This window comes from Eurytemora carolleeae, unplaced genomic scaffold (assembly GCF_000591075.1).
Source record: "Eurytemora carolleeae unplaced genomic scaffold, Eaff_2.0 scaffold692, whole genome shotgun sequence".
Lineage (NCBI taxonomy): Eukaryota > Metazoa > Arthropoda > Copepoda > Calanoida > Temoridae > Eurytemora > Eurytemora carolleeae.
The window spans coordinates 44,060-57,472 of NW_019396739.1; the positions used below are offsets into that span (position 1 = coordinate 44,060).

The 13,413-nt window shown below is 30.1% G+C and overlaps 1 protein-coding gene across 1 annotated transcript in view; it reads right to left on the reverse strand.

Moving 5' to 3' along the window:
* LOC111707995 (protein sidekick-1) overlaps positions 1-13,413 on the reverse strand; it is a 28,656-nt gene that overhangs the window by 10,353 nt on the left and 4,890 nt on the right. Inside the window, exons 5-15 of the mRNA XM_023481211.1 lie at positions 11,725-11,773; positions 10,722-10,800; positions 9,620-9,664; positions 8,760-8,836; positions 7,666-7,730; positions 4,644-4,717; positions 2,073-2,122; positions 1,644-1,695; positions 1,379-1,429; positions 191-251; positions 81-128 (exon numbers count right to left, since the gene is read on the reverse strand). Of these exons, the coding sequence (XP_023336979.1) occupies positions 81-128; positions 191-251; positions 1,379-1,429; positions 1,644-1,695; positions 2,073-2,122; positions 4,644-4,717; positions 7,666-7,730; positions 8,760-8,836; positions 9,620-9,664; positions 10,722-10,800; positions 11,725-11,741 (619 nt within the window). The 5' untranslated portion in view covers positions 11,742-11,773. The remainder of the gene's footprint in view (positions 1-80; positions 129-190; positions 252-1,378; positions 1,430-1,643; positions 1,696-2,072; positions 2,123-4,643; positions 4,718-7,665; positions 7,731-8,759; positions 8,837-9,619; positions 9,665-10,721; positions 10,801-11,724; positions 11,774-13,413) is intronic.

The following is a 13,413-nucleotide window of genomic DNA, read 5'->3' on the forward strand; positions in this document are numbered from 1 at the left end:
CGTTTGCCCATATTTACAATGAGGTAAATTAGAATTAATTTTTTTTATGATATTTCGTACCACGTATTAAATACTTTTACCTATATCGTGAATATTAGATATGGATATGTTTACTGGGGGACCAGGGACTAAAATAGAAAATCAAATTAAAGTTCAAAATCATGAAAAAATATGGTATTTTTAAATTCACCTTGTTTGAGTGTTTTTATTACTGCAGTAGCACTAGGTCCCACCCCAACTAGGTTTAAAACCTACAATATATTTAGAAATAGGTTTAAACCATACAATATATTTAGAACTAGGTTTTAAACCTATTATAGATTTAGAAATAGGTTTTAAACCAACTTTAAAACTTACAACAAAATGTCTGATACCAACAATTGATTTAGAATAAGATTAAGTTTAACAAATTTAGAATCAGGTTTCGTTGAACAAATTTAGAATCAGGTTTAGTTGAACAAATTTAGAACATAAGGTTTAGTTAAAGAACTTTTGAATAAGATTTAGTTGGACTTAAGAATAAGATTTAGTTAAACAAATTTAGAATAAAATTAATTTGAACTTAAGAAAGGCTTCATAATAACAAAAGTATAATAATTATTTAAAAAGATTGAAAACCTAGAGAGTGGCCAGTGGAAATGAATCCCAAAACAGACCTTCCGAAAGTTTAGAAATAGATTTATATAGATAATCGAAGAAAAAGATCATAGAAATGAAAAATGAATTAAATTGCTGAATAAACTAATGAATGAATACATCTAGGTTGAATAAACACCTGAATATGAGTTGGATGATTTAATGTTATTTAAATGAATAATATTTGCGTGATTTATTGAAATGATGATTAACATAATTGAATGAAAGTTTGCAAAATGAATTGATTAAGTGAAAACTAAAAGCATAATGTGGCGGACAAGTCGTCGTACTCTCCGCCATAATGTCTGCAAGCATCTACCTGATCTAAACTCATGTGATATATAAAAAGTCGCCATTTTTAGATTCACTTTACTTTGTTCTATTTTCATGTAAAATATATTAGTTGTTTTTTGACTTTCGTCTTTTTATTTAGCCGTCGCTAAAATAAATAGGTGAATGAAACAATGAATAAACTTAAGTCTAAGATGAATTAAATGAATGAATGTGTAGTTGAATGAAAGCACGAAAGAATAAATGATAAATGAATTAAAGAATTAATTAATTAATTAAGGAATTAAGGAATGAATATAAGGTAGTAAAATGAATTAATTAGTGAATGAATATATGTATACGTGAATGATAAATAACCTGAATGAATACAAGGAATAAATAAATGGATGAAATGAGAAAGGATGAAAGGATGAATGAATGAATGAATGAATATAAGTGAATGATGAATAACCTGAATGAATATAAGGTAGTAAGTATCCGGAAGTAAGGAAACAAGAGTAATCTTAATAATTTATTTTATTTTAAAATATGTATATATATTTGTAGAAGAATAGGAAAGGGGGGGGGGAATTTCATCAAGAACTGGATCGTTTGGGACCAAGCTATGCTTTGCCAAAGTCGACAAAATTAGAGGCCAAAGCGATCGTGTTTAGATGAAGTTTTAAAGGTGGCGTTTAGAGCGTTTTCTTAAAAATAAAATTAGAATAAATTGGTTCCTGTGTTTGTAAATAATCCCTGAGTTCTGTTTGATTTAAGGATATCCCATTCCTAAACATATCATTGATTCACTAACATCTATAAATGGAGGATCATTAAAAATTACGTTTACAATGGATTTCAACTTTATGTAAAAGTGATTGATTCTAAAATTTAGATAATCGATAATTGATCAATGATCAATGGATCGAGGCTTGAATTGATTATTGATCAATGCATTGAAGTTTGATTATTGATCACTTTATTAAAATTCTATTATTGATCAATGTATTGCCGTTTGATTATTGATCAAATTATTCAATGAATGAAAGTTGAATCTATAAATAACAGGTAACAAGCAAGGATCAAACTGCTTTGTTTGTCATCAATGATTATTACATCATTATAATGATTATTACATTGATTGTTTTTATAAAAAAATATATTACCTTGGTTTCCAAGAGACACGGTATCCCATAAACTCTCCATTAATCAATTCCTAAATTAGTTTATTCTATTCCTAAATTAGTTTATTTTATTTTTAAATTAGTTTATTTTATTTTTAAATTAGTTTATTTTATTGTTGAATTAGTTTATTTTATTCCTAGATAAGTTTATTTTCTTTCTAAATTAGTTTACTTTATTCCTAAATTAGTTTATTTTATTCCTAGATTAGTTTATTTTATTCCCTAATTAGTTTATTTTATTCCTAAAATTAGTTTATTTTATTTTTGAATAAGTTTATTTGTTTTCTAAATTAGTTAATTCCATTCTTAAATTAGTTATTTTTATTCCTAAATTACTTTAGTTCTTTTTCAAATTTGTTTTGTTTTTTCTTCTTAAATTAGTTTATTTCTTCCTTAAATAGTTTATTTTTTTCCTATATTAGTTTATTTTATTACTAAATTAGTTTATTCTATTCATTGAAAATTTATTTTTTTCATAAATCATAAAAACAATTTACTTAACTATATATATTTATTTCTAAAAGTTGGAGTTTAAAGGTTTGATCCATATTTACTATTAATATCCCCAGCTTTTGCTCGAATCGATTCAAAATATTGGATTTGAAAATTTTGTAAAAATATTTGTATTTATCCATTCAAACACAATAGTTAACAATTAATTTTTATTCATTTTAAAATTTTTATTTATAAAAAACTTTAATTATTTTTTAAATTATGATTTAAACAAAATAATTTTATAAAGTGAAAACCAAACAAATGGTTTGATAATCGCTATTATATTATTATTGGAGTTCATGAGTAAATGCCGCGTGAAGAAATGAAGATTTGACATATTCCCATTTTTGAATAAATATAACTCACTTTATAATTTAAAATATGAATATATGACAATGCCCATTTTACATCAGTACCCTTATTATTATATTTCAAGTGTAGGTTCTGTACAAAAGAGACTTGCGCATTTCTGCTGCAGAAAAATGAATATGCATGATCAGCAATAAACACTTTCAAACCTAGAAAAGCAACAATTTCTTCCACATTATTGAACAGTTCAATTGGTTACCGTTGTGAATCGTACATGTCATCTTTGCATTGAGGGTCACTGGAAATTACGCTTACAGTCCCTTTGAAAGTAGAATTCATTTCAAAATAATTTTGTACACTCATGTATTTTCAATACTGCAGACTGCAAAGTGACATTAAATATAAATTTTATTTGATTAAATTCTGGTGCAAGGGGGGGGGGAGATTCTCAAACCTCATCCCAAATTTATAGAACTAGGCTTTTAGGACCGACAGACAAACAAATAGAAAAGCAAAGTATGTATAGAAGCGCGTAAAATTACGTAAATTGTACTTAAGAACAAAATCTTCTTATTTAAGCGCTATTGAGAGAAACAAACGTTTCTAATATTAACCGGATAAATTTTCTATTCGCATACTTATGCGTACAATCAAGACTAGAGGAGCTACGAGGTCGCATACTTATGCGTACAATCAAGACTAGAGGAGCTATGAGGTCGCATACTTATGCGTAACATCAAGACTAGAGGAGCAATGAGGTCGCATAATTGTGCGTAAAATCACGACTAGAGGAGCTACGAGGTCGCATACTTGTACGTAAAATCAAGACTAGTGGAGATACGAGTCGCATACTTATGCGTACAATCAAGACTAGAGGAGCTACGAGGTCGCATCCTTATGCGTACAATCAAGACTAGAGGAGCTACGAGGTCGCATACTGTGCGTAACATCAAGACTAGAGGAGCAATGAGGTCGCATAATTGTGCGTAAAATCACGACTAGAGGAGCTACGAGGTCGCATACTTGTACGTAAAATCAAGACTAGTGGAGATACGAGGTACTGTGCACAAAATCAAGACTAGAGGAGCTACGATGTCGCATAAGCTTGTGCGTGAAATTAAGAGTAGAGTAGCTACGAGGTCGCATAAGCTTGTGCGTAAAATCAAGACTATGAGGAGCTACGAGGTCGCATACTTGTACGTAAAATTAAGACTAGAGGAGCTACGAGGTACTGTGCATAAAATCAAGACTAGAGGAGGTACGAGGTCGCATACTTGTACGTAAAATCAAGACTAGTGGAGCTACGAGATACTGTTTATAAAATCAGAGGGAGTGACAGCAATTATCAAAAATGTCAAAAATAGGAATTTCCCAAATGCCTGGGTATCTGGGAAATTTCCCAAATGCCTGGGTATCTGGGAAATTTCCCAAATGCCTAGGTTTTTGGGAAATTTCCTATTTAGAAAAAAATGTAAATGCTGTCCTGTCATGCATAAGCTTGTGCGTAAAATCAAGACTATGAGGAGCTACGAGGTCGCATAAATTTGACCTTCTCTTTCTGTCTACTTTAAGTAATCCAATATCATCGTAAAATATATATAAAGATATATCAACATTTTAATAACAAAAAATATAAACATTCAGAACAAGAAACAAAAACATAAAAAAAAATTAACGTTATATAAAAATTTTATTTTTTTTCATGGGCAACGTCGGGTCCTAGTAATAATATAAAAGCAGTATATATACCTGGGGAGGTGGTGACCAAGAAACAAAGATGGAATGATAAGTGAGGGATGATGCAACTTCTATCTTTGGTTTACCTAGGTTAAATAGTTGTAAATAAGAATTGCAGCCAATAATATGCAGTACACTTGATATTATTATATTCACAATTTTCGATCATCTTAAACAAAGCAGTGGAAAGTGTAAAGTGTACAGTGTATGTACAGTGTACAGTGTATGTAACGTTTGTTTAAGTTTAACTCATCATCCAATTTGAAACACTGGAATGTTTTTAGTCTGGTTTAAAAAGTTAAGTTGGTTGACTGTGCATGTTATATGGAACTCTCCAGGCAAAGCTGGGTTCCCAAGCTAGTATTATGTATATATTCTTATTGCGATCTAGGATCTTGAATTCAATATTGTGTTGTGTAGAATATGAGAGTCTCACACTAGAAGAATAAATCACAAATACAAAATTTAAACCTAAATATTCAAACCATAAGAGAAAACATATTGGAGGGACGTGGCAATATAGAAGCTTTAAATTGAAATTTATTAAAGTTTTAAAAATAAATTTCGAATAGATGGATCGATGAATAGATGGGCAAAAATTAGATTGTGCGCATAAGAGCCGGCTTATCGCTGATCGCACACAATCGATACTGTCAATTTAGAGTCAATGAACGAGTTTTATTACCGTCAGACACTCAAATATATATACTTTGCTTGTCTGTTTGTTTGTATCCAACGAACGTCAAAACGGCTAAATCGATCGGGCCCAAATTTGAAAAATTTGCATCCAACAAAATTCCATTTTCATTAAATGTTGAAAATCACTAAATTTATTTGATAAAATCCGCAATTTTTGTTTTAAAATGTATACAAAGAGAAAATGTTCACAATTGAAATAGAAGATGTGCGCTTCGCCCTTAAAGCCTTGTTTTTTATTATATATATTTCTCCTTTTTGAAAGATATTGATTCGATGGTACAGATTCTTCAGTAAATAATAAACGAATATGTCGAACGTTGATGATTATGTGTTAAAAATATAAGTTTTACGCAAAGACTCGCCTAATAAAAAGCATTTAAACTAATGCGCTAAAAATGGTTAGAACTGAATAATATGGAGTTTCTTAATTATTTATTAAAAAGGAAGATTCATGTAAAAATAAAAACAAAATTTTGTTGTTTTTCCTTATTTCATTTTTCATAATTAGCAAACTTTCACAGGAGCGTATTCACCTTTTACAACCTCCTTCTCCACTCCCCCTTCTCCAACCTTCTTCCAATTCTCCTGCGTTTCCCCCCTCTCACCTTTCCCCCTTTTCCTTCTACTCCCGCCCTTTTTGTGTGCTCTAAAGCTAGCGCCCGTTCTATCATTATTCTATTTTCTTTGTCCTTTTCTTAAATCTTGAGAATGAATTTAAACATATTCATTTCTTGCAAATATTAAAGATTAAAGTTTACAAATAAAGAAAACTTTTATTGACGAAAACTTTGCAACAAAAGATATTAGAAAATTAATTAGGAAACTTATCTGAAAAACTCAACTTTTAGTTTTAAACCATTTCTTGGTTTTCATTCAAACTTCTAGACATTGTTATTCGAGTCTAAAGCCTTCTTTGAGAAGCCGACAGGGTGATAAGCCGACTGGGTGAGAAGCCGACAGGGTGATAAGCCGACAGGGTGAGAAGCCGACAGGGTGATCAACAATTCTAGATCTTTTTATCTGTGGATTCTTATTATAAAATTATTGAAAGTGTTTCTATATCATAAAATTAATGGTTTCATCGATTTGTTTGTTACAATTCTTCTAGAAATATTCTGGAAAGAAAAATAAAAAATAAAATATATTTAAAATACAATTTTAAAAAGTTTGCTCGCCCTCCATACATTACATCTGCCTGAAATGAGTTTTATAAGTTTTGAAAGAGGAATACATAATATTTTGCTTAACTCACTTATATATCTATCTATCTATCTACTATCTATCTATCTATCTATCTATCTATCTATTTATCTTCAATCTATCTATCTATCCATCTTCAATCTATCTATCTATTTATCTACAATATCTATTCATCTATCATCTATCTATCCATCTTCAATCTATCTATCTATCCATCTTCAATCTATCTATCTATCCATCTACAATCTATCTATCTATTCATCTACCATCTATCTATCTATCCATCTTCAATATATCTATCTATCCATCTTCAATCTTTCTATCTATCCATCTACAATATATCTATCTATCCATCTACAATCTATCTATCTATCCATCTTCAATCTATCTATCTATCCATCTTCAATCTATCTATCTATCCATCTTGAATCTATCTATCTAACCATCTTCAATCCATCAATCTATATATCTATATATCTATCTATCAATCTTTAATCTATCCAGGGGCGGATACAGGATTTAAGTGAAGGGGGGCGGGCAAGATTTTTTAGGAAAAAAAAATTAATAATTAGGAACAAAAATAAAGGATTAGGACAGGAATTTAGGAACAATAAGATGGCATCAGGACAAGGGTGAAACTGCATTTTAGAGTCAATTATTGATTTTCCCGACCCAAAGGTTGATGACTTTTGACACCCAACCAACATATGCAAATAAGACATAACATAATAAGTTTTTGAAAAAATGTCCAAAAAATGCACGAAAAATTAGGGAAAATTTGTTCCCCAATTTTTTTATTTAAAAACTGAGGCCAAAATCAGACCTGCATGCAAAAATAATCAGAGAGAAATCTGTAAAACCTAAGTCTTTTGTATGAAAATGTGGACATTCCCCTTCAGATTTCTTTAGGAAAAGTAAATTCAACCTATATAAAGCATAAAGTCTGACCGCGTCAACCTTGTTTCACCGGCTAGTCCTGTCCATAGAGCTAGGTACAGTACAAACTGGGACCGGAAAGGTTCAAACGACTCGGAAGTTCAAATGTACTACGGCTGCCCGTGTATAATTCCAAAACAAAGAAGGTGGAAAAGCCATCTTGTAATTCTCATTTTCATTGGTACACCCTGTATCTAACCTGTCGGTAGTTCTCTGCCGGTCATCATGAAATATGACGGTGGACTAGGATCCGAGATTCCTATCCTGCACAAATATAATATTTAAAGGGAGTGCTCGCCATAAATAAAAAGTAGAACTATTTAAATAAACCGCCATTAAGGTATATGTTTATATGTATTTGATGTTTTAATAAAAATAAAATTTTGTTTGACACTAGATTTTTAGAGAGAAATGAAATATGCACATAGAGAAACTAGGAGAATGGAAAAAAGAAAGCAGATACAACATGCAGTTGAAAAGTATGAATTAGGTTTTAAAAGAAAAAAACAACCTGTTAACAGCTGATATTCCGAATGAGTAAACTGTAAAGGGAATATTAACCTGTTTACGGCTGATATTCTAAATGAGTAAACTGTAAAGGAAATATTAATATGTTTACAGCTGATATTCTCATTGAGTAAACTGTAAAGGGAATATTAACCTGTTTACAGCTGATATTCTAAATGAGTAAACTGTAAAGGGAATATTAGTAATCCTGTTTACAGCTGATATTCTGAATGAGTAAACTGTAAAGGGAATATTAATAAATCTGTTTACAGCTGATATTCTGAATGATTAAACTGTAAAGGGAATATTGATAAACCTGTTTACAGCTGATATTCTGGATGAGCAAACTGTAAAGGGAATATTACTAAACCTGTTTACAGCTGATATTCTGAATGAGTAAACTGTAAAGGGTTAACCTGTTTACAGCTGATATTCTGAATGAGTAAACTGTAAAGGGAATATTACTAAACCTGTTTACAGCTGATATTCTGAATGAGTAACTTGTAAAGGGAATATTAACCTGTTTACAGCTGACATTCTGAATGAGTAAACTGCAAAGGGAATATTACTAAACCTGTTTACAGCTTATATTCTAAATGAGTAAACTGTAAAGGAAATATTAATATGTTTACAGCTGATATTCTCATTGATTAAACTGTAAAGGGAATATTACTAAACCTGTTTACAGCTGATATTCTGAATGAGTAAACTGTAAAGGGAATATTAATAAACCTGTTTACAGCTGATATTCTGAATGAGTAAACTATAAAGGGAATATTACTAAACCTGTTTACAGCTGATATTCTGAATGAGTAAACTGTAAAGGGAATCAGATTCTCCACTTTATAGTCAGGTTCTGCATTCTTAAAGAGAAATATTTAGTTAAAGAAACTGGTTCTAAAAGAAAATTAAATAATTAAAGGGACACCAGACAATATTTGATAGAAGCATTTTAAAGGGACTTTAGGCGTAATATGAAGTAACACTTTATAAACGGTACTTTTTAAACTTTTGTCCGATATTATAATTATATTTGAACTTTTGTCCGATATTATAATTACATTTAAACCGTTGTCCAATATTATTATTATATTTAAACCGATGTCCGATATTATAATTATATTTGAACTTTTGTCCGATTTTATAATTATATTTGAACTTTTGTCCGATATTATAATTATATTTAAACCTTTGTTCGATATTATAATTATATTTAAACCTTTGTCCGATATTATAATTATATTTAAACCTTTGTCCGATATTATAATTATATTTGAACTTTTTTCCGATATTATAGTTATATTTAAACCTTTGTCCGATATTTTAATTATATTTAAACCTTTGTCCGATATTATAATTATATTTAAACCTTTGTCCGATATTATAATTATATTTAAACTTCTGTCCGATATTATAATTATATTGAAACCTTTGTCCGATATTAAAATGATGATGAATGATGTAAACTTTGAGGAAGGCACGTTCATTTTTTTATCAAGAAATATTTTATTTAGTTTTGGTCGGATGTCCATTTAAAAATAGAAATTAATGTTTTCCAACTGGTACAATACTTTCAAAAAAAAGCTAAAAAAAAATTTTTTTCAAAAAAAAAATAAGAGAATGAAATTTGATATATTAAATAATACCTGTGTGCTAACTGAATTGAATTCAGTCCATTCTAAAGATTCTCCCTGCAAAAAAAATATAATATACATAATACATATATAATTTATGATATTATTAAGAAATAAAGGGTGTATGAAGAAATATTTTTCTTGACTGACTTAATGATAGATATTTTTTAGATGATACATATTTTTGCCTTCACAAAGAAAATTATTGTTGCCTCAAAACTAACTGTACTAGCTACAAAAATAAACTTTAATTGTAAAAAAAATGTAAGACTGCAGTTTGCTTGTAGTAATCTAGATCCCATTAAATAGTTTTAACCAGAAACTCAGAAACCTCTCAGAAATATTGGAGGAAAAAAGAGTTTAAAATGTTTAAGTGCAAAACATTATATTTGTCATCTTCCAGAAATGACGTATTGATTATTGTAATCAATAAAACAATTTCTGGAGAAAAGTATAAAATAATCACCAACTGAAGAAAGGGAAGTATAAAATAATCCAACTAAAGAATCATTATTTTTGTCATCTTCCAGAAATGGCGTATTGATTATTGTAATCAATAAAACAATTTCTAGAGAAAAGTATAAAATAATCACCTACTGAAGAAACGGAAGTATAAAATAATCCAACTGAAGAAAGGGAAGTATAAAATAATCCAACTGAAGAAAGGGAAGTATAAAATAATCCAACTGAAGAAACGGAAGTATAACATAATCCACAACTGAAGAAACGGAAGTATAAAATTATCCAACTGAAGAAAGGGACTTTAGAAAAGATAAGACGCAGTTTCCATTTTTAGAATAAATGTCATTGTCTGTTTCAATACTGTGATATTTAGAGCATTATCGGATCATCAATGAATGAGATATCCATCATCTTTTTAGAAGTTGATTATTTTTAACTGTGGTTTCTCTGTCAAGTGATGCGAACTTCTGCTTCGGAACCATTGGTGGAAATTGGCAGACATAGTTATTAAACTAGAAAATTGACGATATCTTTCTCAGGATGTTTCAGAAAAATGCTAGAAGGGTACTGTTGTGAATCTTGCGTGCCTCTCTTTTTTTTTAATTAAAGGTTACAATAAATGAGTCAATAGTCCCTTAATTACCTTAATTACCTGTTTTATTTGCACAATATAATGATTAACAGGAGCAAAGTTCAAATTAGAAGGAGGAATCCAGGATAGTAAAACACTCCTGCACAAAAAAAACTATGTAATTTCATTATTTCATACATCAAATTTATAATTTCCAAAGAAACTGAACACTCGTCCACTCCTGTATGCCAAGTCCATTAGCGCCTGATCCAATCAGGGTTCAGTCATGTGTTTGTTGTCTATTCTGAACCAATAGAAATAGTATGGCGGTAACATCTGGTAACATCTATCTTTCTATCTAGCTCATTATCCAATCAGAGTTATAAATCCTTCAAGCGGCGCTATCAGTAAATGGAAATATTTACTTCTACTGAAACTATGGTGCGTCGCAAATATTTCGGCATTGCATCGGATATTTTAAACTATGAATTCTACCAGATCAAATATAGAAGGTGAAACCAGTGTGTGAGAGGTCCATTATCGAAATTGTAAATTTTTTAATTGAGAAATATTAATTTAAATAGACATTTTATAATTTACATTTCTTACAACCTAGACTCAATCTTTTCTCTTTGTCACTGCAACACTTCCAATTGTTGGGATCTAAGCTTATTGTCAACTTTACAAATAATTTGGGACCAAGTAAAGAAATGAAATTTTGCCACAAACCTTTATATTTTATACTTCCTTTATCTTTGCAACCTGATAGTGCAAATCTTAAATATTTCATACCTAGACTATTCGATCTAACAGAACTTATAGTTTGAAATATCATGGTCTACGAGTTTAGATAATCAGAGTTAGTGGAAAAAACTCAGTTGCTTTCTTCAATTTGAAACAGTAAACTTTTGAACCTGTAAACTTCAAAAATTGAAAATTTAAAAATTGGGAACATTATAAAATAATATATAAACAAGAATAACGAAAAATTTATTTAATATTACTTTCTAATTTACACAAATATAAATATAAAAATAGTTGAAAATTTCAAGATTTTATTTTATAAAAACGTTTTTGAACTAACCTTGAATCGAATGCCATAATTAAGGGTTGGCCCGGAGGGGAGGTTACATCTGAAATAAGAAATTTTAAAGTGACTGACAGTGTAATTTGTCACCCTCCATGCAAAGATGGCAATGCCATTCACAACGGTACCCTTTAAAGCTTTGTCTGATCAAGTATGAATTAGATTTCCATATTTTTATTTTAAAAACTATTTATTTTGATTTGTGGCTTCTCTGCAAAAATGACTTGCGCATTTCTTGCTTGTATAAGAAAGACTGAAAAAATTATCAGGATTCGGGATTGAACAATTTTCGAATCAGAAAAACGACTTTATCTTCCACATTTTTGATCAGATTAAGATTTCAAGAGTACTGTTGTAAATCGAGCATTGCCATCTGCGCATAGAGATAAGAATGATGATTGCTGTATTTTTACTGATTTGTTCAAATTTCGCGAACAATCTCTTTTTAGCTAATATTCTAAATGAAGGGTTGTCCTCAGGAGTCTGGATAAAATCTCCGTAATATTGAGATGTATTTAAATATTTTCATTTTACAAAAGCTTCGAACTTTTGAATACGTAATATTTTAACTGTCAAAACTTTGGGATTTGAGTTTAATATTGAGTTTGACTTAGTGCGTCCTTTAAAGAGTTCATAGCCAGCTCAGAATTTAGTCTGAGGTTTAAGGTTTTGTGTTGGAAAGTGCTAATATACCACAATTGATTTCGATATTCACTGTGACAACTGTTAAAGTTGAGTGCATTATCCTCAATTTCAATTATTCCTGTTGGGTTCTGACCTCAAGATACCCAAGCTATAGAGAACCAGGCAGCTATGAAAATACTGCTTAAATTTCCCAAATATACTGCAAGTCGACTTTGAAGTTTTTACAACCCCTTGGACCTTGGTTTTACATTACTGACCCAATCATACTATGCGCTTGATTTTAGATTTAGTTGAAAAAGAGTAATTAGAGAAAAACTGATAGATTTATGCGTAAGAGCATGAACACTTGGGATTCCTGTGAAGAGTATAGTTAACTCAATCCTTTGGATGACAAAAGATAGGAATAAATCATATATAAAACAGAAAAAATGCTTAATCAAAGGATTACAAATAAATAATATCTGACCTCTATATTCCTTGCCTTTTCTTTAAAAAACCTCTTCAATGTGAAGAACATAGAGTTTTAAACTATTGCATCGATTCCGTTTGCTGACATTTCTCCAATATATGCGATTATCTAACTCTCTCTGACGCCACAATAAAAGTTTTAGCATTTTGCACTTTGGTATTTTTAATGCGGTCAAGGCTTCAACTAACTTGAGATTGAGAACTAGAACAACTTTATAGAACATTAAAAATACATACTAGCATTTAGAAAATGAACAAATTATTGTATTTTATAAACTTTTCTGCCAAATCAAGGATGTAATGCAAGGAAAGTTATTTCAGAAGTGTACGCATCTTTTGTACTGCAGTGTACTGTCTCTGGGCGGTAATGTAAACACAAGACGGATGTCGAAGCCTTACATGGGATCCCATCTTTCACATAAAAAATCAATGAAATATTCTGGTCAAAGGAAACTAGTATGTGAATTATCAAAATTATCAAATTTAATGCTTTTAACCCCCTCGGACACTAAACGAACACTGGTGCATCTATTCATGTTTACAAATTCCGCCCAAAGAGAACTGGTTTCAATA